General features: G+C 48.0%; 1 protein-coding gene across 1 annotated transcript; it reads left to right on the top strand.

Moving 5' to 3' along the window:
* The first annotated feature begins 789 nt into the window (after positions 1 to 789).
* SLC5A5 (solute carrier family 5 member 5) lies at positions 790 to 13,944 on the top strand. The gene is made up of 15 exons (XM_065931604.1): positions 790 to 1,146; positions 2,016 to 2,081; positions 2,427 to 2,478; positions 2,663 to 2,730; positions 3,620 to 3,774; positions 4,164 to 4,304; positions 4,378 to 4,507; positions 5,268 to 5,356; positions 6,053 to 6,165; positions 6,240 to 6,310; positions 6,725 to 6,811; positions 6,892 to 7,085; positions 11,671 to 11,795; positions 12,570 to 12,685; positions 13,780 to 13,944. Exons 1-15 carry the CDS (start codon positions 790 to 792, stop codon positions 13,942 to 13,944), a joined length of 1,929 nt encoding a protein of 642 aa, XP_065787676.1.
* The last annotated feature ends 8,790 nt before the right edge of the window (positions 13,945 to 22,734 follow it).

Here is a 22,734-nt window from a genome sequence, read left to right as displayed (position 1 = left end):
GAATTTCCCTATGGGACCCTGCAACCCTGAAAATAAACCCCAGTTCCGTGGGTGAGTGAGCTCCCCACAGCTCAGGGTACAAAAGCACAACGGGGATCTGAGCGCTGGGCCACCGCTCCCAGCTGTGTGGCCTTGCCTGAGTGACAGGTCAACTTTGAACCTCAGTTTCCCCACCTGTCCAAGGGCGACGTTAACAGCTTATGGTCAGCGGAAAGTGCCCCACAAAGCAGGGGGCAAGGCGGCATTTGGGAGCCTCCCCGCACCCCCCCGGCAGCCACCTGAGTGTCCTGTCCTGGCCCATCTGGCGGAGTACAGGGCGGAAAGGGTGCGGGTCCTGCCCGCCCCAGCTCTGGGGGCGGAGTCTCGCTGACCCGCAGCCCAATAAATACGCGGCCCGCCGCCGGGAGCTGCCCCCTTAGGCCCCACCGAGCCCTCCTGCTGTCAGCCCTGAGCACAGCTCCCAAGGAGGCGGCCAGACGTCCGCGCGGGGGACGTGCCGCTTGCACCGGGCGCCTGGACGGAGCGAGCGGCCAGGCGGACGGACAAACGGACGCGAAGACGAAGAGGGGTGACAGGGCGGCAGACGACCTGCAGCGAGGAGCCAGAGATTCCTCGCCCAGGGAGCCCTGGGCCGCCGGGGAGCACAGGGGACAGGCGCGCGGTGTCGCTGCCGCCGCTGAGCATCCTACCTGCGCGCTGTCTTGCCTCCTCGGCCGCTGCCAACTTCCCTCAGACACGCCGGGTGGCTGGAAGGGGCTGAGGACGCGCCTGTCCCCTCCCGCACACCTCATGGCCGCCGTCGAGGCAAAGGAGCGGTCCACGTTCGGAACCTGGGACTACGGGGTCTTCGCCCTTATGCTGCTGGTGTCCACCGGCATCGGGCTGTGGGTCGGGGTAGCGCGAGGCGGGCAGCGCAGCGCCGAGGACTTCTTCACCGGGGGCCGGCGCCTGTCCGCCCTGCCGGTGGGCCTCTCGCTGGCCGCCAGCTTCATGTCGGCCGTCCAGGTGCTGGGGGTGCCCGCCGAGGCCTACCGCTATGGCCTCAAGTTCCTCTGGATGTGCCTGGGACAGCTGCTCAACTCTCTGCTCACTGCCCTGCTCTTCCTGCCGGTCTTCTACCGCCTGGGCCTCACCAGCACCTACGAGGTACTGCGCAGGGGCCCGGGGGGCTGAGGACCTGCCTGACTGGGAACGCGGGGACGTGGCAGGGGAGGCCCTAAGGCTCTGAACCGTGGTGCAGGGGGCCGCAGGCGGGCTGCGGGAGCCTCCGAGCTGGACAGGTGGGGAGGGTTCTGGCAAGAAGCCGCAGGCAGTGAGGCCGGGGCAGGAAGGAGGAAGAGGAGCCAGCGTCCTGGTTCTCTTTGGTGGAAACTCGCTCAGGTCGGAGCCAGGCTCGGCCAGGGGCGCGCTCACCTGTGGACAGGCACACCCCGGTCCCCCCAGGCCTGGGCTTGCGTCCACCTGAATGATCCCCTGGTGGCAGACTCCGTATTCGAAATCCGACTTCCCCGCAGCACGCCTCCTACCTTTCTTTTCGCACGGGGTTGCCTCTCCGCTCGGGTTTCCCAGACGTCAAACTGGCGTTATTACAAGACCTCGCTCCGGGGCAGGGAGCACAAAGATTAAAATCTTGACCGGTCGTACAGTAGGCAGCCAGTCACAGGCACTGTCTGCATCTTGCGAAAGTTGACTCAGAGCGGCGGCAGCCCCGGGGGAACGATCAGACATGAGTGGGAGCGTGTGGGACCACTGTGTACACGCTTGATGGTGCAGTCCTATGGGCACACGCCGAATGCACAGGCGCAGGGATGGCGCGTGTGCACAAGTGTGTGCAGATAGATTGGAAAGGGTGCTTGGCGGAAGCCCTCCGCCCCCTTCCCCCCCGTGGGCACGAGTGTGGAGTTGGCCTCCGGTGGGCGGGCAGAAGCCAGGAGGGCGGGTGAAGGACCCAGAAGCCTCGGGCCCCTGGATGGGGACTCTCCAGCTGACCACGGGCCCTCGGCTCCTCCTTGTAGTACCTGGAGATGCGCTTCAGCCGCGCCGTGCGGCTCTGCGGGACTCTGCAGTACCTCGTGGCTACAGTGAGTGGCCTCGGCCCCGCGCTCGCGCCCAGGGTCCAGCTCGCGTCAAATATCGGACGGTCACGCCCACAACCCCGCCCCCACCCCACGACCCCACTCCCACTCTGCAGAGCCTTGTCCAGGCCCCGCCCACAATCCTTCTGGCCCCGCCCCAGGAGGCCCTATTTGCAAGTCTGGCCCGCCGGCCCCTCGCAGACCTTCTGCCTGACCCCACCCCAATCCCGCATGGCCCGGCCCATCTGCCCTCAGTCAAGTACCCCAGCCGTCCTCCTCCCCCTAGCTCCTTCTTGATACCCTCTTCGCACAGGTGCCCCCAGCCTCCCTGCCCTTGCCCTCTATCCGCAGATGCTGTACACGGGCATAGTGATCTACGCCCCCGCGCTCATCCTGAACCAAGGTTTGAATGGGCGGGGGTGGGGAGGGTGACCGCGGGAAGGAGCAAAGGCTTAGAGATTGGCCGGGGTGAGGGGAGGGACAGTTCTAGGAGAGAAGAATCCTACTTCACTCCCCGCAAGGCCCCAGGACAGTGAAAGCCAAGCTTTCCGCCTGCAAATTGACCTAACAGGAGGGTCTCCTTGCAGTGACAGGGTTGGACATCTGGGCGTCGCTCCTGTCTACCGGAATCATCTGCACCTTCTACACTACTGTGGTGAATGTCCCTCTAACCCCACCCCACGTGGGGCTGCATGCCCACTGAGTGGGAGAGACCCTGAGCAGGCCCGTTCACTTCCCCACCTTCCCTTTCTCCAGAGGAAGACGGTGTCCCCACTGGGCCTATTTCCTCATCTTTATTATGAAAAGTGACTTGAAAGGCTTATTGCTGAAAGCCCAGGGATATGGCACGGCTGGATCTAGGGGCTGCAGGAGAGCCCTCTGTGTTCTGTCCGTCTGTTAAGAACCTCGTTAGCTCTGGGCTTCCATCCCTTTGGGCTGCATTCTAGCAGAAAGTGAGTTCCTGTTTCAGGATGGACTGCCTGAAGTCCCAGGAGGGTTCTGGCTGGCTGGCACTGGTGTTCGGTGAAGGATGAGCCATTCGCAGAGGTGTGGGGAGCTAGGATGTTCTGTTGGCTATTCCTGGAGTTGGGGGCAGGGTTAGTCTCACCTGAATGGCCTGGAAGTGCGGAAGGGGCTTCTCCAAAGGAAACCGAGAAGCTGCCCAGGGAAGGCAAAGATGTGAAGGCTGGATGGGTAAAAACAACAGCTAATAATACCAGTAGTAGTAATAATGATAATAATAGTGGCAGCCATCACTCACTGAACACTTGTATGTGCCAGATGCTCTTCCAAATATTTTTCTTGTATTAATTAATTTATTCCTTGCAATGATACCCTGAAGAAGGTACTATTATCAACCCCATTTTACAGATGAGGAAACTGAGGCAGAGAAGACCATTGGTCCCAGCCACTACTGGAGGCCAGGCCAAATCCCCGCCAGGTCCCCCACCTGACTCCTCCGCCCTTCCACCTCCTCTCTGCGCTACAGCCCGCAGACAGATCCCCGTCTGACACCCTCTCTGCCTCTCTGTCGCACCTTGCAGGGCGGCATGAAGGCTGTGATCTGGACAGACGTATTTCAGGTCCTAGTGATGCTGAGTGGTTTCTGGGTTGTCCTGGCTCGTGGAGCTGTGCTTGTGGGTGGACCTGGGCAAGTACTCGAGCTTGCCAAGAACCACTCCCGGATCAACCTGATGGAGTACGTGAAAATGTAGAGGGAGATATGGCCAAATGATGGAGCTGGCATCTCTGCCCTGGGAGAAGCCAACCAATGCCGCCTCCCCGGAAGCCCTTCCTGCTCCCCTCCCCAGACAGAAAACCTAGACAAAACCCTAGCTTCCCCTCTCTGGGGACTGAAGGCTCTCTGTGATCCCAGTTAGGCACAGAAAAAAATGTTTTTTGAATACATGTGGATAACTCAATAAACCCATGAACTTTTAATCTGGCAAACTCCTATTCACACTTCAAAACCTAGCCCCAAATGTCCCTTTAAGACCCATCAGGTCCAGAATAGGCATCTGGGGCAACCTGGGGGGGAGAAGTCAGTGTAGCATTCCCACATGGCTGACTGGCCCCGTCCTCATCCAGCTTTGACCTGGACCCGAGGAGCCGCTACACGTTCTGGACTTTTGTCGTGGGTGGCACATTGGTGTGGCTCTCCATGTACGGGGTGAATCAAGCCCAGGTGCAGCGCTACGTGGCCTGTCGCACAGAGAGGCAAGCCAAGCTGTGAGTATTTGGCAGGGTGCCTCTGGGATGTGCTGTCCCCTTCCTCCACCCCGAGACCATCTCTCCCCTCCAGGGCTGTGCTCATCAACCAGCTGGGCCTGTTCCTGATTGTGTCCAGTGCTGCTGCCTGTGGCATCGTCATGTTCACATTCTACCTTGACTGTGACCCTCTCCTGGGGGGGCGTATCTCTGCCCCAGACCAGGTGAGTCTGGTCCAGGCTCCTAGGCCACTCGTATCCACCCACCCCCACTGGGAACCCCTGAGTGAGTCTCTGGGAGTGAGGGTGGAAAAATATTCCTAGTGGAGAGATAGCCTGTGCAAATGTCCAGAGGCAGGAAAGAACTCAACACAGAGGAGGATCTGGGAGGTGATGCAATGTTATGGGGAGGGGAGGGGCATTTCAGACTCCCTGAGGGATATCAAGGAGGCCATGGGAACACAGTCCAGCATGAAATGATGGCACTGCCAGTAACGACCAGCTCTCATGTCCCAAGTACCTGCACTGTGCCTCACGCCCCTTCATGAACATGAACACGCCCCTTTCAACATGTGACGAGGCCAAGACTGCCCTGGCCCTTGATTTACAAATGAGAAACTGAGGCAGGATATCAGAAGTAAAGCAACCACCTGAGGTCCACAGGCAAGACAGGGCTAGCACCAAGGCCAGGACCCAGACGTGCTCACCCCGGGGGTGTGCTCTGGCCATGGGATTCAGAGTCCATGGGGTCGGATCCCAGACTGCCTCTGTAACCTCAAGCAAGGAGTGACCCTCTTTGGCCTCACTAGCTTCATCAGTGAAGTGGGAATGACCCAAGATCACAGAGTCAGTCGAGAAGCACGTGCTGAGTGCCCACTGTCAGCCTGGTCGGTACTGGGTGTTGGGAATGTGCAGTGTGAGGACAGATAGAGGCCTCACCCTCGGGGCCTTGCTGTCCTGGAGGTTGACCCCTGACTCCCTTCAGTACATGCCCCTGCTGGTGCTGGACATCTTTGAGGACCTGCCTGGAGTCCCCGGGCTCTTTCTGGCCTGTGCCTACAGTGGGACCCTCAGGTGAGTGACCCTGCTTTCTCACTTGGCCACATCTCAGCCCCTGGGGCCTCGTTGTAATGTTCTGAGCCCGTCCAGCATTTACTGCTCAGCCCCCAGTAAGTGGGGTCCAGTGGAAGGCATACCCTGGGCACAAGGACCCCAGATCCGGGATCTTTACCCCTTACTGACTCTCGATTCCTTCCCCTTCTTCTTTCTGTCCTCCCTCCCTCCCTCAAACAAATGCTTGTTGAGCGCCTATGGGGCAGGTACTGCTGTTCTAAATATTGGGGCACAGCTGTGACCAAGCAGTCCCCCACTCCTGCCCTCAGGGGCCTCAGGCTCTGACAGTTTCAGATCTCCCCTGACTTCTGTTCGCATCGCTGCTCCTGCTGTGACCAGAGTCTATATGGCTGTTCTCTGCACCCCATCACTGCTTTGTAATGAGGCCGTGTGTCATTAATGTTCTCAGTCATGGGTGTCCTTTCTCCCGTGAGGGTGTCTCAGGTCTGTGGGGAGAGTGGGGAGGTGGACCTCTCCTCTACTTTTGAGGGATTCTACTGCCCAGGCCTCTGCCCTTGGCTTGGGTTGGGTCCTGGCAGGCCAGTTGGTGTGGGTAGCTGGGGGCCTCCTCTAGCAGGTAAGTCCCGGGGGCAAGAGGTGGCCAGTCCCTTGATGTGGCCTGAGGACACCCCCCTCCTTTGTACTCCCCTCTTCCAGCACTGCATCCACCAGCATCAATGCCATGGCCGCCGTCACTGTGGAGGACCTCATCAAGCCTCGGCTGCCGAGCCTGGCCCCTCGGAGACTGGTCATCATCTCCAAGGGGCTCTGTGAGTTGGGGGAACCTGGGTGGGGGGCCGGGGAAGCCTCTCCCCACTGACAGAGCCATCCCCATCCGCTACAGCGCTCATCTACGGCTCAGCTTGTCTCACCGTGGCGGCTCTGTCGTCCCTGCTGGGGGGCGGCGTCCTCCAGGTAGGAACCCCCCCCCACTGCCTCCAATCTTCCCAAGAGCTGAGGCCTCACCCACTTTGAGGCTCAGAGAAGGCTGTGCATGTCGATGGCAGAACTGAGTTCTGACACGCCACCAGCAGGATGGCCGCAGCCTGGCCTGAGACAGGGATGCTGGGAGGTGGGAATAGTGACCTGGGGGCAAGAAGGGCCTCCTCCTGGCATGGTCATGGAACCAGATTTGTCAAGAGAGAGAATCTGCATCTCTGGGAGAGAGCTGAGAATAGGGCATCCCTTCCCCTTTAGAGAAACTGAGGCATAGAGGAGTCTCAAGACCCCCAGTGGAGTTCCCCAGGTCTTCCTTTCCCAGCGGGTAAACTGAGGCTAGGAAAGGTGGGACGACCTTGCCTTCAGTCCCACTCCCACCCACTCTCCCAGGGCTCCTTCACTGTCATGGGGGTCATCAGCGGCCCTCTCCTCGGAGCCTTCATCCTGGGGATGTTCGTCCCCACTGGCAACACACCGGTGAGTATTAATACACGGGTGAGGGACTAGGAGTGCGAGGGGTCAACCTCGACCCCCGCTGACACTGGGTCCCTCACCAGGGCGTCCTGTCGGGGCTGGCAGTGGGCTTGGCGCTGTCGCTGTGGGTGGCCGTGGGCGCCACTCTGTACCCGCCCAGCGCTCAGTCCATGGGGGTCCTTCCGTCATCAGCCGCCGGCTGTGCTGTGCCCTCAGTCAACGCCTCTGTTCTCCTGGACCCTCTTCTCACCGCCAACGCCTCGGGCAGGGTCTCCAGGTAAACTCTGAGCGGGGAAGCGTGGCCAGAGAGTGTGTGGTTGGAGCGATCCTGAAGCTGAGTCCCTATTGGGAAGGAGAAGGTGCGGGTGGGGCTTGGGAAGCGGGGAGTAGGGCATTCCCCGCAGAGGAAAAAGTGCAAACTCTCTGAGGCCAGGGTTCAGGTAGTACATGCCAACTGTGGTGAAGTTAGAGTGGATTTAATGGCAGAAGAAAGGATACGCGAGATGAGGTTCAACCAGAGAAATCGGATTCTTTTTAAACTGTGATATCATTTACAGGCCATAAAATTAGCCATTTAACAGCAGTTTTTAGTATATTCACCAGGTTATCCAATCATCACCACTATCTCAAGAACATTTTCATTACCTCAAAAACAAAAAAGACAAAAGCCCCAAACCATGTACAATTTAACAGTCACTGCCCGTTTCCACCTCCCTCTAGCCCCGGGCTTCCCCGATGGCTCAGCTGGTAAAGAATCCACCTGCAGTGCGGAAGACATGGGTTCCATCCCTGGGTTGGGAAGATCCCCTGGAGGAGGGAATGTCTGCCTACTCCAGTATTCTGGCCTGGAGAATTCCATGGTCTGTATAATCCATGGGGTCACAAATGGTTGGACAGAATTGAGCGACTTTCACTTCCAGCCCCAGGCCACCACTAATCTACTTTCTGTTGCTATGGACTTGCCTGCTCAGGACATTTCGTATAAACGGAATTGTGCAACATGACCTGTTGGGTCCAGCTCCCTTCACTCAGAATGATGTTTTGTGTGTGTGTGTAGTAAAGTTTTATTAAAGTATAAAGGAGATAGAGAAAGCTTCTGACATAGGATCAGAAGGGGGCAGAAAGAGTACCCCCCTGCTAGTCTACAGCTGCATATTATATAGTCACTAGCAGTCTGTTAACGAAAAGAAAGGAATGTCTTAAAACTCAGAATGGGACAAGGCCCCTCATCCATAAATTGCATTTTGTGTTAATCCTGGCACCAGATGATTCATCCCAGGCCATAAAACGATTGCCTTGAATCTTGTAGAAGGGCAGATTACCATACAAATAGTTTTGTTTACATAGATTAGGGGAACAATATCTGAGTATAACATACTGGTTTGTGAAGTAGGTTCTGAGCTATTTGGCAGAACCGACTTGAAGACAGAGTCTGGGGTAAATGCATAGCACATTAACATAGCTTAAGACAAACATTTCCATAAGAAAAAATGCATTGGTTAACTCAAGGTTTGAGAATAGTTAGCATCAGGTGAAACCAGGTGTTATGGCAACACAGTATTTTAAGAGAAATCTCCTTTTAAATTTGTATTGAGAAGGAAAAATAGCACTAGTTTCTTTCCTCCTGCCGCTTAAGAGAGATAAAAATGTCTGACACTTGCAGCCTATTTCCTCCATTTGGAGACCCCTGGCCTTCCTGTCTGTTACCCTCTCAGTATTCGATATACAATAGTCACTCCAAAATGCTTGTTGATAATTATATCTTATTCCAAAAAGTATTAATCCTATGGACAAAATCCACTGGGTCAATTTTGGTATAGAGCTTTGGACTAGAAAGGCACTTTAAACAAAACCACATCAATTTTTTAGCCAACAAAGAAATCTTTTCACGTATCACTGACATATATATTCCTCCAGATTCTACTTAGACATTTCTAGTGATGGGTAAATCACTCCTTAAGAAGACAGTCTACTCCATTTTGACATCTCTTAAGCATTAAAATAATTAAATTTGGACGTCTTATAACTTCTACTCATCAACCCAAATTTTGCCTTCTTAATTGACACAGTGCAGTTCTTCATTCTATATGTAAACCACCCTGTAAATACTTGAAGCCAATAACTGTGACCTCTCTCTCCATCTAAAGCTTGTTTTCATCCCTAAAAAGCATTTTTCCCATGTCAAACAGCCAAAAATATTTCCAACAATTTAATGGTTGACTTCATAAACAAACTTGAAGTCAATCTAGTCACTCTCCAGGAGAATATCTGAGAGTGCTGCACCTTGAAGAAAATAAAATTTCAGGTACAATATAGTCAGTTAGAAGTAAAGTAGAGCTACCAATGGTGTTGCTCTGGATTTCTATACAGTTAAAGACTGAGTTACCTACTATAAAAGCTAAAATATTGAAACCATGCTAAAGAATTCCTCACATCTTTTACTTCATTCAGGTTGGCATTCTACTAAATTTGGTGATCTGTGCAACTAATAAGAATGTTTAAGAGTGACCAACAGTAGTAATTCACATCCCTTAACATCTCTAAATTGCTGAACAAAGAAATCTGCTTCTTGAATTCTTAAGAACAAGTCTTTAAGAAAAGTACAAATTCTTCTATTTTCAGGAGGCATTAAGTATGTTTTCCTCTATGTCTGTGCTAAAAAACAACTTATTATTGATTACAACTATACTTGAACTTTCTGCACAGTTTCAGAAAGGTGAATATAAAATATGCCTTCTTATACAGTGTGCAAATTGCCTTTAGAAAGATGGATGTTTTAAGAATATGACTATTTCCCAAAAAGGAATAAATAGAGAAGAGTAAATTTTCAGTGATTTAGTTATTTAGACTAAATCACAAGATTAAGAAGTTACTAATAAAGAAGGAAGCTGAACTATAAGTAGAAATGATAGTTACTAGGAGAGTATGGTCTATCTGTTAGAGATAGTGATAATATTGGGAGTACTGATGGTGTATATTACTGTTCAGCTTACACATTGCACCTGTGTTTCCAGAAAAGGGATTAAATGGGTGCTAAAATGCAACTTGTGCACCCCATGTTAAGACTTGCAACCCTAGAATGGAAGGCACCTTAACAGCGGCATCACTTTAAAATTCACCTGGGCAGAAGGGGCACTATTCTGTAACGGTGACCTTAAACAAGTAGACCATCAGTTATTTCCCCAGCAAATATTATTTATTTGGGATCAGCAAATAATTGTAATTTGGAGTCTGTAACCACTCCAAGCCCACATGCAAATCTCCATACGGCAAGCCGGGTAGAATGCTTTTAACAGAACGATGTTTTTAAGGTTTATCCACACTTTAGTGTGTCTTGGTGCTTCATTCCTTTTATGACTTCAGAGTATTTCACTGAATGAATGGACCAATTTTGTTGATCCTTCATCAGTTGATGGACATTTGGGTAGTTTCTAGTTTTTGGTGATTGTGATAATGCTGCTATGAACATTTGTGTCCAAGTGCTGGTGTGGACATACATTTTCTTTTTTCTTGGTATATACCTAGGAGTAGAATTGCTGGGTCATATGGTAATTCTACATTTAGCTTTTAAGAAACCACCAGATTATTTTGCATAACCACTGCATCATTTTACATTCCTACCAGAAATGTATAAAGATTACAACTTCTCCACACCCTTGACAATACTTATTATTACCCCCTTCTTTTTTCTGAATTCTAACCATCATACTGGGTATGAAATACTACTCATTGTGGTTTTGATTTGCGTTTCCCTAATGACTAATGGTGTCAACAGTCTTTTCATGTGCTTGTTGGCCATGCTTATATCTTCTTTGAACAAATGTCTTCTCAAATCCCTTGCTCATTTTTAAACCGGGTCATTTGTCTTTTCATATTGAGTTCTAATTTATATGTTCTTTGTATGTTTATTCTTGATATTAGATCTTTATCAGATGTATGAGTTGCAAATATCTTCTCCCATTCTGTGGGTTTTCTTTTCGTTCTGTTGACAGTATCCTTTGATACATAAAAGTTTTCCAATTGGATAAAGTCCAATTTATCCTTTTTTTTTTTCTTTTTTACTGGAGTGGGTTTCCATTTCCTGCTCCAGGGGATCTTCCTGACCCAGGGATCAAACCTGCGTCTCCTGCACTGGGAGGTGGGTTCTTTACCACTGAGCCACCAGGGAAGCCCTGTATGTTTGTTTTGTTTGGCCATGCTGTGCTGCTTGCGGGATCTTAGTTCCCTGACTAGGGGTTGGACACAGGCCCTCAGTAGTTAAAGCGTGGAATCCTAACCACTGGACCGTCAGGGAATTACCTCTGTTTTCTTTGGCTGCTTGAGCTTTTGGTGTCATATCTAAGAAAGTGTTGCGAAACCCGTGGTCATAAAGATTCATACCTGTTTTCTTCTTAGAGCTTAATTTGGTTTGATTCTGAGGGTGATAGGAAGAAGCAAGAGGCAACCTGGGTTACATTTTATTTGTATGTGTTCAGTCGTGTCTGACTTTTTGCAACTGTAGTGGGCTGTAGTGTGCCATGGAATTTTCCAGGCAGGAACACTGGAGTGGGCTGCCGTTTTCTCCTCCAGGGGATCTTCCTGACCCAGGGGGAAGAAACCCACATCTTTTGCACCTCCTGCACTGGCAGGCAGATTCTTCACTGCTCCACCTAGGAAGCCCTGAGTTACATTTTAGTGATATTCCTCTGCTTGTGTGTAGACAATGCCTGAAGGTGTTGGTGGGATAACAAGAAGGAAGGCAAGTTGGCATACGCCCATACAAGCAATCACGAAGGACTGGGCTGGGTTGTGAGAGTGTAGACAGGAGGAAGCAAATGGAATGGATTTTTAGATTCATGCTCATCTCTCTCTCTCTCTCTTAGCCTGGAAATGGACCCTGATCAGCAGACCTTAGCTGACAACTTCTACGCCATTTCCTATCTCTATTATGGTGCCTTGGGCACACTGTGCACTGTGCTATGTGGAGCCCTTGTCAGCTGCCTGACGGGTGAGGAGGGCATATGACATCCTTAGAGGTCACCCTGTCCGCCTTCTGCCTCTAGGACCCACAGGGAGGGGAAGGAGGGCCCTCTGTCAGTCGAGCGGCCACTGTATACTAGCCACATCCGCACCCTTGTTGCTGCAGTCCCTCCACCTTGTGTGACTTGTCCTATTTTGCAAAGGCAGGAACTGAGGCATCTCCTCTCCACCTCTCTATTCCCTCTTCAACCCCAAAGATAATGCCTTTGCTGGAGGTTGGCGGGCGGGGGGCGAGGGGAGGGAGGGGAGGGAGGGGAGGGAGGGGAGGGCGGAGGCGTCGCAAGACGCTGTCCTTGGTGCTGAAATATCTTTTCCCCGAAGTCTTGGCAACTCCACACCTGTCTGGGAGTTCTGAATCCTGTGAAGTGGAAAGAGATTAAAAGAAAACAATAGTGATAAGAGTACCTATTCCCTCTCCCTGAGTCTCAGACTTTCCATTCACCAAGGCTGTACTGAGTCCTTCCCCAAGTTGGCCAATATTCTAGACACTGGGGACACAGCAGCAAATGGAACCATGTGCTGGGCCCTCCTGGCCACCCACTGTTGTCTATTACAACCTCTCACTGTGTAGATGAGAAAGTGAGGCCCAGAGAGGGGCAGAGACTTGCCAGTGTCCCCACTGGGTCACTGTCAGATCTGGGTTTGGAAGCCACCAGAGATCTCTCTTTTCTTCCCCAGGGCTTGGTCTCCAGTTCTCCCGCCACCCTCACTAAATAGCTCCACTTTCTCTCTGCCCCCTCAGGCCCCACCAAGCGTGGTGCCCTGGGTCCCGGTCTGCTCTGGTGGGACCTCATGCGGCAGACAGCATCAGTGGCCCCCAAGGAAGAGGTGGCCGCCCTGGATGACAGTTTGATGAAGGTCAGTCTCAGGGTTGGGATCCCAGAGCAGGGGGAGGGGCAGTGAAGTGGCTTCAGGTGCTCTGTTTGTGGCCTTAACTCAGGGAAGTGACATGGTGAGTCACCGTCTTCGTCTTTCTCAACTTCGCCTTACTGCCAGTGGGAAGGCTCAGCTGGGAGCTAGTGCATCTTCAACACTTTCTATTACTCACTTTAACAAGGACTGAGCAGACTTTCATACTGTTCATTTTCATTGTATCTGTTTTTACAATTACCTCCAATCTATGGCAAGTGAAACTGGCTTGCCTTTCAGTTATTGATATAAAGTCTCTCCTGAAAATAAAATTGCTTAATTCAAAAGTGAGTCAACTTAGAAAAAATCTTACATAAGAAACATGACAGGGGGTAGATCAACATTGACCAGAACCATGTGGTTGCTATGGGAATGCCCCGAGTTTGGGAAACACTGTCCCTGGGGGATCTGATCCAGGTCTGCTTCTACTTTGGATTCCCTGTTTCATTCCATTATTTATTAAGCACTTGCTGTGTACCCAGACATGCTCTGGCAGGAGCAGAAGAAAGCTAAACCAAGAAAGGAATAGGATCTAAGCAGGTGGTGAGTATTAGGAAGAAAATAAAACAGGATATGGTAATGGATGAGGTGACATTATTATTGTCCAGAATGAGAAGGAGACAACTACTGGGAGATCTGAGGGAAGGGCATTCTTGGTGGAGGGCACAGCAGGTGCAAAGGCCCTGAGGTCAGAACAGATGCAATGGTGAGAGCAGGGATTTGGGATCTGAAGTGTTTTAAAGCTTCCTCCCGCTGCTGTGGGGAAATAATTTATTTTCTTGAAGAACAGATAGAGTCAGAGAGAGGAGAGGGGCAGGCATCCATGGACACATGGATGGGCTGGACCATAGGTGACATGGCCGTGGGGGAGAGAAGTGGATGGAAGTTTTGGAGGCAGAAGGGACAGGACTTGCCAAGGTGATATCGTGCCACTCTTCCCAGGCTCTGTCCTCCCAGATCTTCTGTCCACATCTGGAGACTATCTGAGTTGACACAGCACAAGTGAGGTCTCTGACAGGGGCTTTCTTCTCCCCTCCCCCCAGGGTGCTGAGGAGTTGCCCCCTGGAGCCAAGAGGCCTCCTGACTTTCTGCCCACTGATGAGGACCATCTGCTCTACCTGGGTCAGAAGGAGGTGAATGGAGCTGGTTCCAGGACACCCGGCAGTGAACACAACAAAGGTCTTGACCTGCAGGAGACAGACCTCTGAACCAGCTGGGGGCTGACCACCCGGGATGGGACCTCAGGGGGGCCCATCCCAGGCCATGGGCCAATGACCTTGGGCTCTGATTGGTTAGGTCACATCATATGCAAATAAACCTGGGGCTGCACAACCCCACCCTATGGGAAGAGGTGAAGCCCTGCCTCCAGAAGATCATTTTATCCTGCCTCCTGCTTCCAGCCAGCCCCGAGTCTTAGATACTATACCCCTGCCCATTCTCCCAAAATACAGCCAGGGTTTTCTCTACCTATAAGAGAAAGAGGTTGGAGTCCCCTCTGGACAACATAGAAAACCCCCAAGCCCAACATTGGAGTCTGAGAAAGACCCCAGGTCTTCCCTGGGAGGTATCTGAACCTTAGCATTGATTTTGGAGGTCCTCAGGCCCAAATCCCTGTAACCCACTTCATAGGTCGGGCAACTGAGGCTTGCAAAGGGTCATTGACTCGGCCAAGGTCACAGAACAAAACAGAGATTCATTGAGAGTTGGAGACCAACTCTCCCTCCTTCATCTCCTCCCTGTTTTCCTCCATTTGGCCTCTGATCTTGGGAGCAGAAAGACAGGAGAAATGAGAAATAAGGTTGTCAGCCTTCCTCCTGTGCTTGGACACTTTTATGCATCTCATCCATTAAGGACCATGGACCAACTTTACAGAGGAAGAAACTGAGGCTCAGCAACTCCAGTCAGGGAAGGGACAGGCCTGGGCGCTGCATGATGCTGAGGTTCCATCGATGACATGTCACCGGGGTACAGAGTAAGATGGGCCAGGTGAGCACACGTACCAGAGACGCATCTGACCGTCTAACCCCTGGTTGGAGTCTTCATCCACACACATCAAATAAATGGACTCTTGATGTTCTGTCCTCTCTGAAAAATCATTCTGGCTATCACCTTATATCTCTGCAGTCAGATCTGAGTGTAAATCTCTGTATCTCTTGTCCCGAGCCTGCGAAGAATAAGCCTGAGTATTTAAAAGCATCAGAACAAGACGATCACTCCTGTACCAGAGTGCATTATACTGTCCTTCCAGACATATAGTTCCTTTCCCCTCCTGACTCACTCCGAAGCCTCCCCTCCTCACTGCCTTTTTCACCCCATCCATGCATCAGTTGCTAGGGTTTCTGAGAGCTGCCTGTACCCACCTCTATCCGTGCATCTGATATTGTTCCCATGGCCTCCAGGGAAACATGCTCTGCTCACTTAGAAGTTGGGGCCCCTGTACTAGGTTCAATATGGTACCCTCAAAATTCATGTCTACCTGGAAAACTCAGAATGTGAACTCCATTGAAAATAGGGTCTTGGCAGGTATCCTTAATTGAATTAAGATAAGGTCATACTGGATTGGGATGGGCCCTGAATCCAATGATTGTGTACTTATTAGAAGAGGAGAAAAGATACAGACCCACAGGGAGAAAATCATGAGGACACAGAGGCAGAGATTAATGTACGTACAAGCCAAAGGATGCCAAGGATTGCTGAGCCACCAGAAGCTGGGAGAGCGGTATGGGAGGGATTCTCTCTTAGAGCCTTCAGAAGAAGCATGGCCCTGCCAGCATCTTGATTCCACACTTCAGGCATCCAGTACTGCTTAAAAAATAATAATAGTTTCTATTGTTTAAGTTGTGGCAGCCTCAGGAAATGAATACATCCCTCCTGATCTCTCAGAGGCCTGAAGCTCTCTGCAGGGTGTTTTATGGATATCTTTAGATGTGGACTTAAAAGTGACCATCAGAAATTTAAAATCCATGGCTGAATAAAGTGGGACAGACTTTGGACTCATTGGTGGTCCTTCCTCAAAGCAGAGCCTAGATTTGGGGAGGGGCAGTGGTTGGGGTCAAGGCTGCCTGGTGCAGGCAGAACAAGCTGATCTGGCTGCTGGTTTAGACATCCAGCCATGTTGTCCTGGGTATCAGTGGTTCATCCCTTAGTATTGCTGAGTAATAATACTCCACTGTATGGATGGACCACAGTTTGTTCATTCATTCACTCACGTTCATATTACTTCCAGCTTTTGGCTATTGCAAATAAAGTTGCTAAGAACATTAGTGTACAAGTTTTCTAACATACACTTGAATTTCTCTTGGGTTAGTTCCTAAGAATGAAATGGCTGGATCCAATGGTAGGTGAATGTTTATTTAAGAAACTGTTGGGACTTCCTTGGTGGTTCAGTGGTAAAGAATCAACTGCCAATGCAGGAGACACAAGTTCGATCCCTGGCCTAGGAAGATTCCACATGCCATGGGGTGACTAAGCCCGTGCACCACAACTAGTGAAGCTGGCCATCCTAGAGTCGGAGCTCTGCAACAAGAGAAGCCACCGAAATGAGGAGCCCACACACGGCAACAAAGAGTAGCCGCTGCTCGCCACAATTAGAGAAAGCCCAAGTGCAGCAACAAAGACCCAGCACAGCCAAATTAATCCATTTATTTTACCTGTCAAACTGTTTTCCAAAGCTGTTGATTCATTTTACATCACAAACAAATGTATGAGCTTCAACTGCCCAAAATACTTGACAGAACATACTTTGGTCCATCCTTTTAATTTTGCCCATTCCAGTGCCTGTGAGGGAGTATTTCATGGTGGCATTGATTTATATTTCTCTGATAACCGAAGATGTTGAACATCTTTTCACATGCTTGTTATTTATCCAAGTAGTTTTGGCCAAGTGTTGTTCAAACTTTTGCCTATTTTTTTTTCTTTTGCACAACTTTCAGTTAGATTTTTTATTTTCTTATTGCTCCAAAAATTATTTTCATATTCTGGATACAAGTTCTTCACCGGTTATGTTTTCTTCCAACTTGTGTCTTGCCTCTTCAGTTGCTTAAGATTGCCTTTGAAAGATAAGAATTGTAGCTTTGTTTGACCAAAAATTATCTTTTTTTCCCCTTTTTTCCTCTCTGTGGCAAAACTTACACATAAAAGTCATGATTTTAACCATTTTCAAGGGTATAGTTCAGTGGCATTAAGTACATTTAGATCATTGTACCATCACCACCATCCATCTCTAGAACTTTTTACTCATCTGAAACTCTGTAACCATGGATGCTAATTCCCCATTCTCCTCTCTGCTCAGCACCTGGTAGCCACTATTATATTTTCTCTGTCTATGAGTTTGACTATTCTAGGAGTTCATTTAAGTGGAATAATATGTTCTTTGGCCTTTTGTATCTGGCTTATTTCATTTAGAATAATGTCTTCAAGGTTCATTCATACTGTAGCAAGTGTCAGAATTTCCTCCCATTTAAAGGCTGATTAATATTCAATGGTATACATATATACGTTTCCTTTATATGTATATATATATATACCATTTACCATATTTTATCACCCATTCATCCATCAGTGGACATCTGGCTTGTTTCCATCTTTTAGCTATTGTGAATAATACTGCTGTGACATTAATAGCAAAATATCTTGTCAATATTTGCTTTCATTTCTTTGGGTTTTTTACCCAGAAATAGAGAACTGAGGGCTTCCCTGGTGGCTCATTGGTAAAGAATCTGCTTGCAATGCAGGAAACCCTAGTTCAATCCTTGAGTCAGGAAGATCCCCTGGAGGAGGAAACAGTAACCCATTCTGGTATTCTTGCTTGGGAAATCCCATGGACAGAGGAGCCTGCTGGGCTACAGTCCATGGATTTGCAAGAGTCACACATGACTTAACAACTAAACCACCACCACCACCAGAAAACTGGATCATACTGTAGTTCTGTTTAATTTTTTAAATACAGTTTTCATTCCTATTTTAAATACTGTTTACATTCCTATCAAATATTAACAGACATAAAAGGAAAAATTGCCAGTAACACAATAATAGTAAGGAATTTTAACACCCCACTTACATCACCTGACATGTCATCCATGTAGAAAATTAATAAGAAAAATCAGCCTTTAGATATGTGGAATCTAAAAAATGAAGCAAGTGAATGAATATAACAAAACAGATAGAGACTCGTGTATATAGAAAACAAGCTAGTGCTTACTAGTGGGGAGAGGGAAGGCGGGAAGGGTAAGATAGCAGTGGAGGATTAAGAGGTACAGACTAATATGTATACAATAAATAAGCTACAAGGATACACCACAAGGATATAACCAATATTTTATAGCAACTCTAAATGGAATATAATCTATAAAAATTTTGAATCACCATGTTGTACACCTGAAACCAATATAATACTATAAATCAACCATACCTCAATAAGAAAAAAGGAAGTAACGCAACTGATTTGGGGATGTTGATTTATGTTCTGCAATGTTGTATTTTGGAACTCTGATGAATTCATTTATGAGTTCTAACAGATTTTTTACAGAATTTTCCCTGTTTTCTACATATGAGATCATGTCATCCACCAAAAGAGATAATATTATTTTTTCTTTTTCAATTTGGATGTCTTTGATCTCTTTTTCATGCCTAATTGCTTCCGTTAGAACTTCCTATACTATGCTGAAAAAAGTAGCAAAAGCAGACATTCTTGTCTTAATCCTGATCTTAGGGGAAAAGCTTTCAGTCTATCACCACTGAGTATGATGTGAGCTATGGAGTTTTCATATGTGGTCTTTATTATGTTAAGGTAGTTTCTTTCTATTCTTGGCTTGTTGAGTGTTTTTATTAAAAAAAAAAAATTGTTGATTTCTGGCAAACGCTTTTTTTCCCTGCACCAGTTGAGACAGTCATGTCAGGTTTTTTTTTTTGTTGTTGTTGTTATTCATTAATGTGGGATATTATATTGATACTTTCTTATGTTGGACTATCTTTGTACTCCAAAAATAAGCCCTGCTTGGTCATGCTATTTAACCTTTGTCATGTACTGCTGAATTCAGTTTGCTAGTATTTTGCTGAGAATTTTTGCATCAATGTTTATAAGAGATACTGGTCTATACTATTCCTTTTCTATAGTATTCTTCTCTGGCTTTGGTATCAGGGTAATGCTTTTTTTTTTTTTTTTTTTGAGGTTGATGTCTGTTGTGTTCAATCTATGAAATTTTTGCTTAATTTAAGATCACTAAGGCCTTCTTCTTAATTTCCTTCTGGAAACTACATTTGGTTTTGTTTTTTTAATATTTATTTAAAATATTTTGGCTGCATTGGGTCTTAACTGTAGCATGCAGGGTCTTTTTGTGGTGTGGTGGCCTAGTTACCCCACAGCCTGTGGGATTCTAGTTCTCCAACTAAGGATGGAACCCATGTCTTCTGCACTGGAAGGCAGATTCTTAACCAGTGGACTACCAGGGAAGTCCCTACATTGTTTGGAGTTAAAATTTTGTATGAAAAGTATTTCTATTTCTAATCCCAAGTGAACTACCTTGGTTTTTTTATTTTTTAAACAAATGGGGGAAAAATGTATGGAATTATTTCTGGACTCTCTGTTATGACCCACTAGTCTACTTCTCCATCCCAGGGTTTTGCATCCTGAGCATTACTAATATATGTGGCTAGACCATTCTCTGTGGCAAGGACTGTCCTGTGCATCGTAGGACACTCAGCAGCATCCTTGCCCTTCACCAGATGCTCAGAGCACATCATTACCCCCCTAGTCTTGACAACTAAAAATGTCTCCAGACATTGCCCAATATCCCCCGGGGGGTACAAAACCGCCCCTGGGTGAGAGCCTCTGGTGTGTCTGTACCAGTGCCACCTGTCTTAATTAGCAGAGCTTCATAGTAAGCCTCAGCAGAGATCAGGGGCTCTGAGCCTCTGAATGACACTACTCAACCCTAGTCCAAGAAAATGGGCCAGTGTGGGTGAGGAACACATCAGGGTCAGAAAAGCCATTGACGTTAAAGGCAATAAAAAGACAATCCAGGTGGCCATATTGAGAACCTGGAATCCAGGACATGGTACTTTTCTGTACATGGTACAGAAAACTAAGCAGGTGATAAAAAGATCAGGGTGGGACTGTCCAGGACTCCAGATGACAGGAAGAAAAAGCAAGTTGCCCAGCAATATCAATAATCAGGTCTCACTTAGATTAAAAGAAGAGAGAGTTTGTGCCAGGATTTCTCAGCCTTGGCACAGTTGACATTTGGGGTTGAAGAATCCTATGGATTGTAGGGTGTTGAGCAGCACCTCTATAATGAAAAGGACATCTTTTTTGGGTGTTAATTCTAGAAAGTCTTGTAGGTCTTCATAAAACTGTTCAACTTCAGCTTCTTCAGTGTTACTGGTCAGGGCATAGATTTGAATTACTGTGATATTGAATGGTTTGCCTTGGAAATGAACAGAGAGCATTCTGTCATTTTTGAGATTGCATCCAAGTACTGCATTTGAAACTCTTTTGTTGACTATGATGGCTACTCCATTTCTTCTAAGGAATTCCTGCCCACAGTAGTAGATATAATGGTCATCTGAGTTAAATTCACCCATTCCAGTCCATCTTAGTTCACTGATTCCTAGAATGTCCTCTTGCCATCTCCTGTTTGACCACTTCCAATTTGCCTTGATTCATGGACCTAACATTCCAGGTTCCTATGCAATATTGCTCTTTACAGCATTGAACCTTGCTTCTATCACCAGTCACATCCACAACTGGGTGTTGCTTTTGCTTTGGCTCCATCCTTTCTTTCTTTCTGGAGTTACTTCTCCACTGATCTCCAGTAGCATATTGGGCACCTACTGACCTGGGGAGTTCATCTTTCAGTGTCCTATCTTTTTGCCATTTCATACTGTTCATGGGGTTCTCCAGGCAAGAATACTGAAATGGTTTGTCATTCCCTTCTCCAGTGGACCACGTTCTGTCAGACCACTCCACCATGACCCGTCCGTCTTGGGTGGCCCTATAAGGAGTATATCAAGGCTGTATATTGTCCCCCTGCTTATTTAACTTATATGCAGAGTACATCATGAGAAATGCTGGGCTGGAAGAAGCACAAGCTCAAGTCAAGATTGCCAGGAGATTTATCAATAACCTCAGATATGCAGATAACACCACCCTTATGGCAGAAAGTGAAGAAGAACTAAAGAGCCTCTTGATGAAAGTGAAAGAGGAGAGTGAAAAAGTTGGCTTAAAGCTCAACATTCAGAAAACTAAGATCATGGCATCTGGTCCCATCACTTCATGGCAAATAGATGGGGAAACATTGACTGACTTTATTTTTCTGGGCTCCAAAATCACTGCAGATGATGACTGCAGCCATGAAATTCAAAGACGCTTACTCCTTGGAAGAAAATGTATGACCAACTTAGACAGCATATTAAAAAGCAGAGACATTACTTTGCCAACAAAGGTCTGCCTAGTCAAGGCTGTGGTTTTTCCAGTGGTCATGTATGGATGTGAGAGTTGGACTATAAAGAAAGCTGAGTGCTGAAGAATTGATGCTTTCGAACTGTGGTGTTGGAGAAGACTCTTGAGAGTCCCTTGGACTACAAGGAGATCCAACCAGTCCATCCTAAAGGAGATCAGTCCTGAGTGTTCATTGGAAGGACTGATGTTGAAGCTGAAACTCCAATACTTTGGCCACCTGATATGAAGAGCTGACTCATTGGAAAAGACCCTGATGCTGGGAAAGATTGAGGGCAGGAGGAGAAGGGGATGACAGAGGATGAGATGGCTGGATGGCATCACTGACTCGATGGACATGGGTTTGGGTGGACTCCGGGAGTTGGTGATGGACAGGGAGGCCTGGCGATTCATGGGGTCACAAAGAGTCGGACACGACTGAGCGGCTGAACTGAACTGAGCAGCACCTCTGGTCTAAAGGCCAATGGCATCCTCCCCCCAGCCCCTGGCCAGCTGTGACAATCAAAGATGTCTTCAGGCATCACCAGTGTCTGGGGGGAGCACAGAGTCATTGCTGGTTAAGCATGACTATTCTATGCCCCAAAGCCCCAAGATGATACATCTAAGGATGTCCTCCGTATCATATATTTGATTTTTAAAGTGATTATTATTTTTCTGGTTGCTCTAGCTCTTCTTTGCTACCTGAAGGCTTTTTCTTATCTCAGTGAGCAGGGGCTGCTCTTTCTTGCAGTGCACAGACTTCTCACTGTGGCGGCTTCTTTGGTTGCAGAGCATAGGCTCTTGGGACACACGCTTCAGTAGTAGCAGCTCATGGGCTTTTGTTGCCCACGACATGTGGAATCTTCCTGACCAGGGGTCGAACCTGAGTCCCTTGCATTGACAGGAGGATTCTTATCTATTGTACGACCAGGGAAGTTCCCAAAGAAATCCATTTTTATAATCAGAAGAATATTTTGAAATGCTTCACATTTGAGCATACACTATGGGCAAAGCAGTTTACTTATGCTAGAGAGATTGATGTTTGGGACTTCCCTGGTGGTCCAGGGGTTGAGAATCCATCTTCCAATGTGGGAGACATGGTTTTGATCCCTGGTAGGGGAATAAAGCTCCCACGTGCCACAGGGCAGCTACGTCTGTGCTCCACAACTAGAGAGAAGCAACTGAGAACTGATTCAGTCAAATAAATAAACAAATAAATAATTTTTTTTAAGTATTGATGTTTATTTGACAGTGACTCAGTGGTAAGCATGTTTTTTGGTAATTGTTTTACTGATTTATTTTATAAATTTTATAAATTATATATACATTTTATAAATCAATAAACTATATTTTAGAGAAGTTTTAGGTTTAGGGAAAATTTGAGCAGAAAGTTCAGAGAGGTTCCATATATCCGTCTACCCCCACCAATGGTTTCCCCTATATTTAACTTTCATTAAAACAATTGATTGTGCCAACATTACAATTGCTGAGTGAATATTGATGTATTATTACTAACTCTGAAGTCCACATTTCACATTAAGCTTCTCTCTGTGTTGTGCATTTA

The sequence above is a fragment of the Muntiacus reevesi genome, chromosome 1, assembly GCF_963930625.1.
Source record: "Muntiacus reevesi chromosome 1, mMunRee1.1, whole genome shotgun sequence".
NCBI classification, from domain to species: domain Eukaryota; kingdom Metazoa; phylum Chordata; class Mammalia; order Artiodactyla; family Cervidae; genus Muntiacus; species Muntiacus reevesi.
Note: the sequence above shows the minus strand (reverse complement) of the source record. Positions and strands in the feature narration are given on the sequence as shown.

What these genes read in the sequence shown, in the direction of transcription:
- SLC5A5 (XM_065931604.1), top strand. Translation starts at nt 790, where the DNA reads ATGGCCGCCGTCGAGGCAAAGGAGCGGTCCACGTTCGGAACCTGGGAC. An exon ending in GCACCTTCTACACTACTGTG is followed by an intron (nt 2,731 to 3,619) that starts GTGAATGTCCCT and finishes CGCACCTTGCAG; the next exon opens with GGCGGCATGAAGGCTGTGAT. An exon ending in TGGATGACAGTTTGATGAAG is followed by an intron (nt 12,686 to 13,779) that starts GTCAGTCTCAGG and finishes CCCTCCCCCCAG; the next exon opens with GGTGCTGAGGAGTTGCCCCC.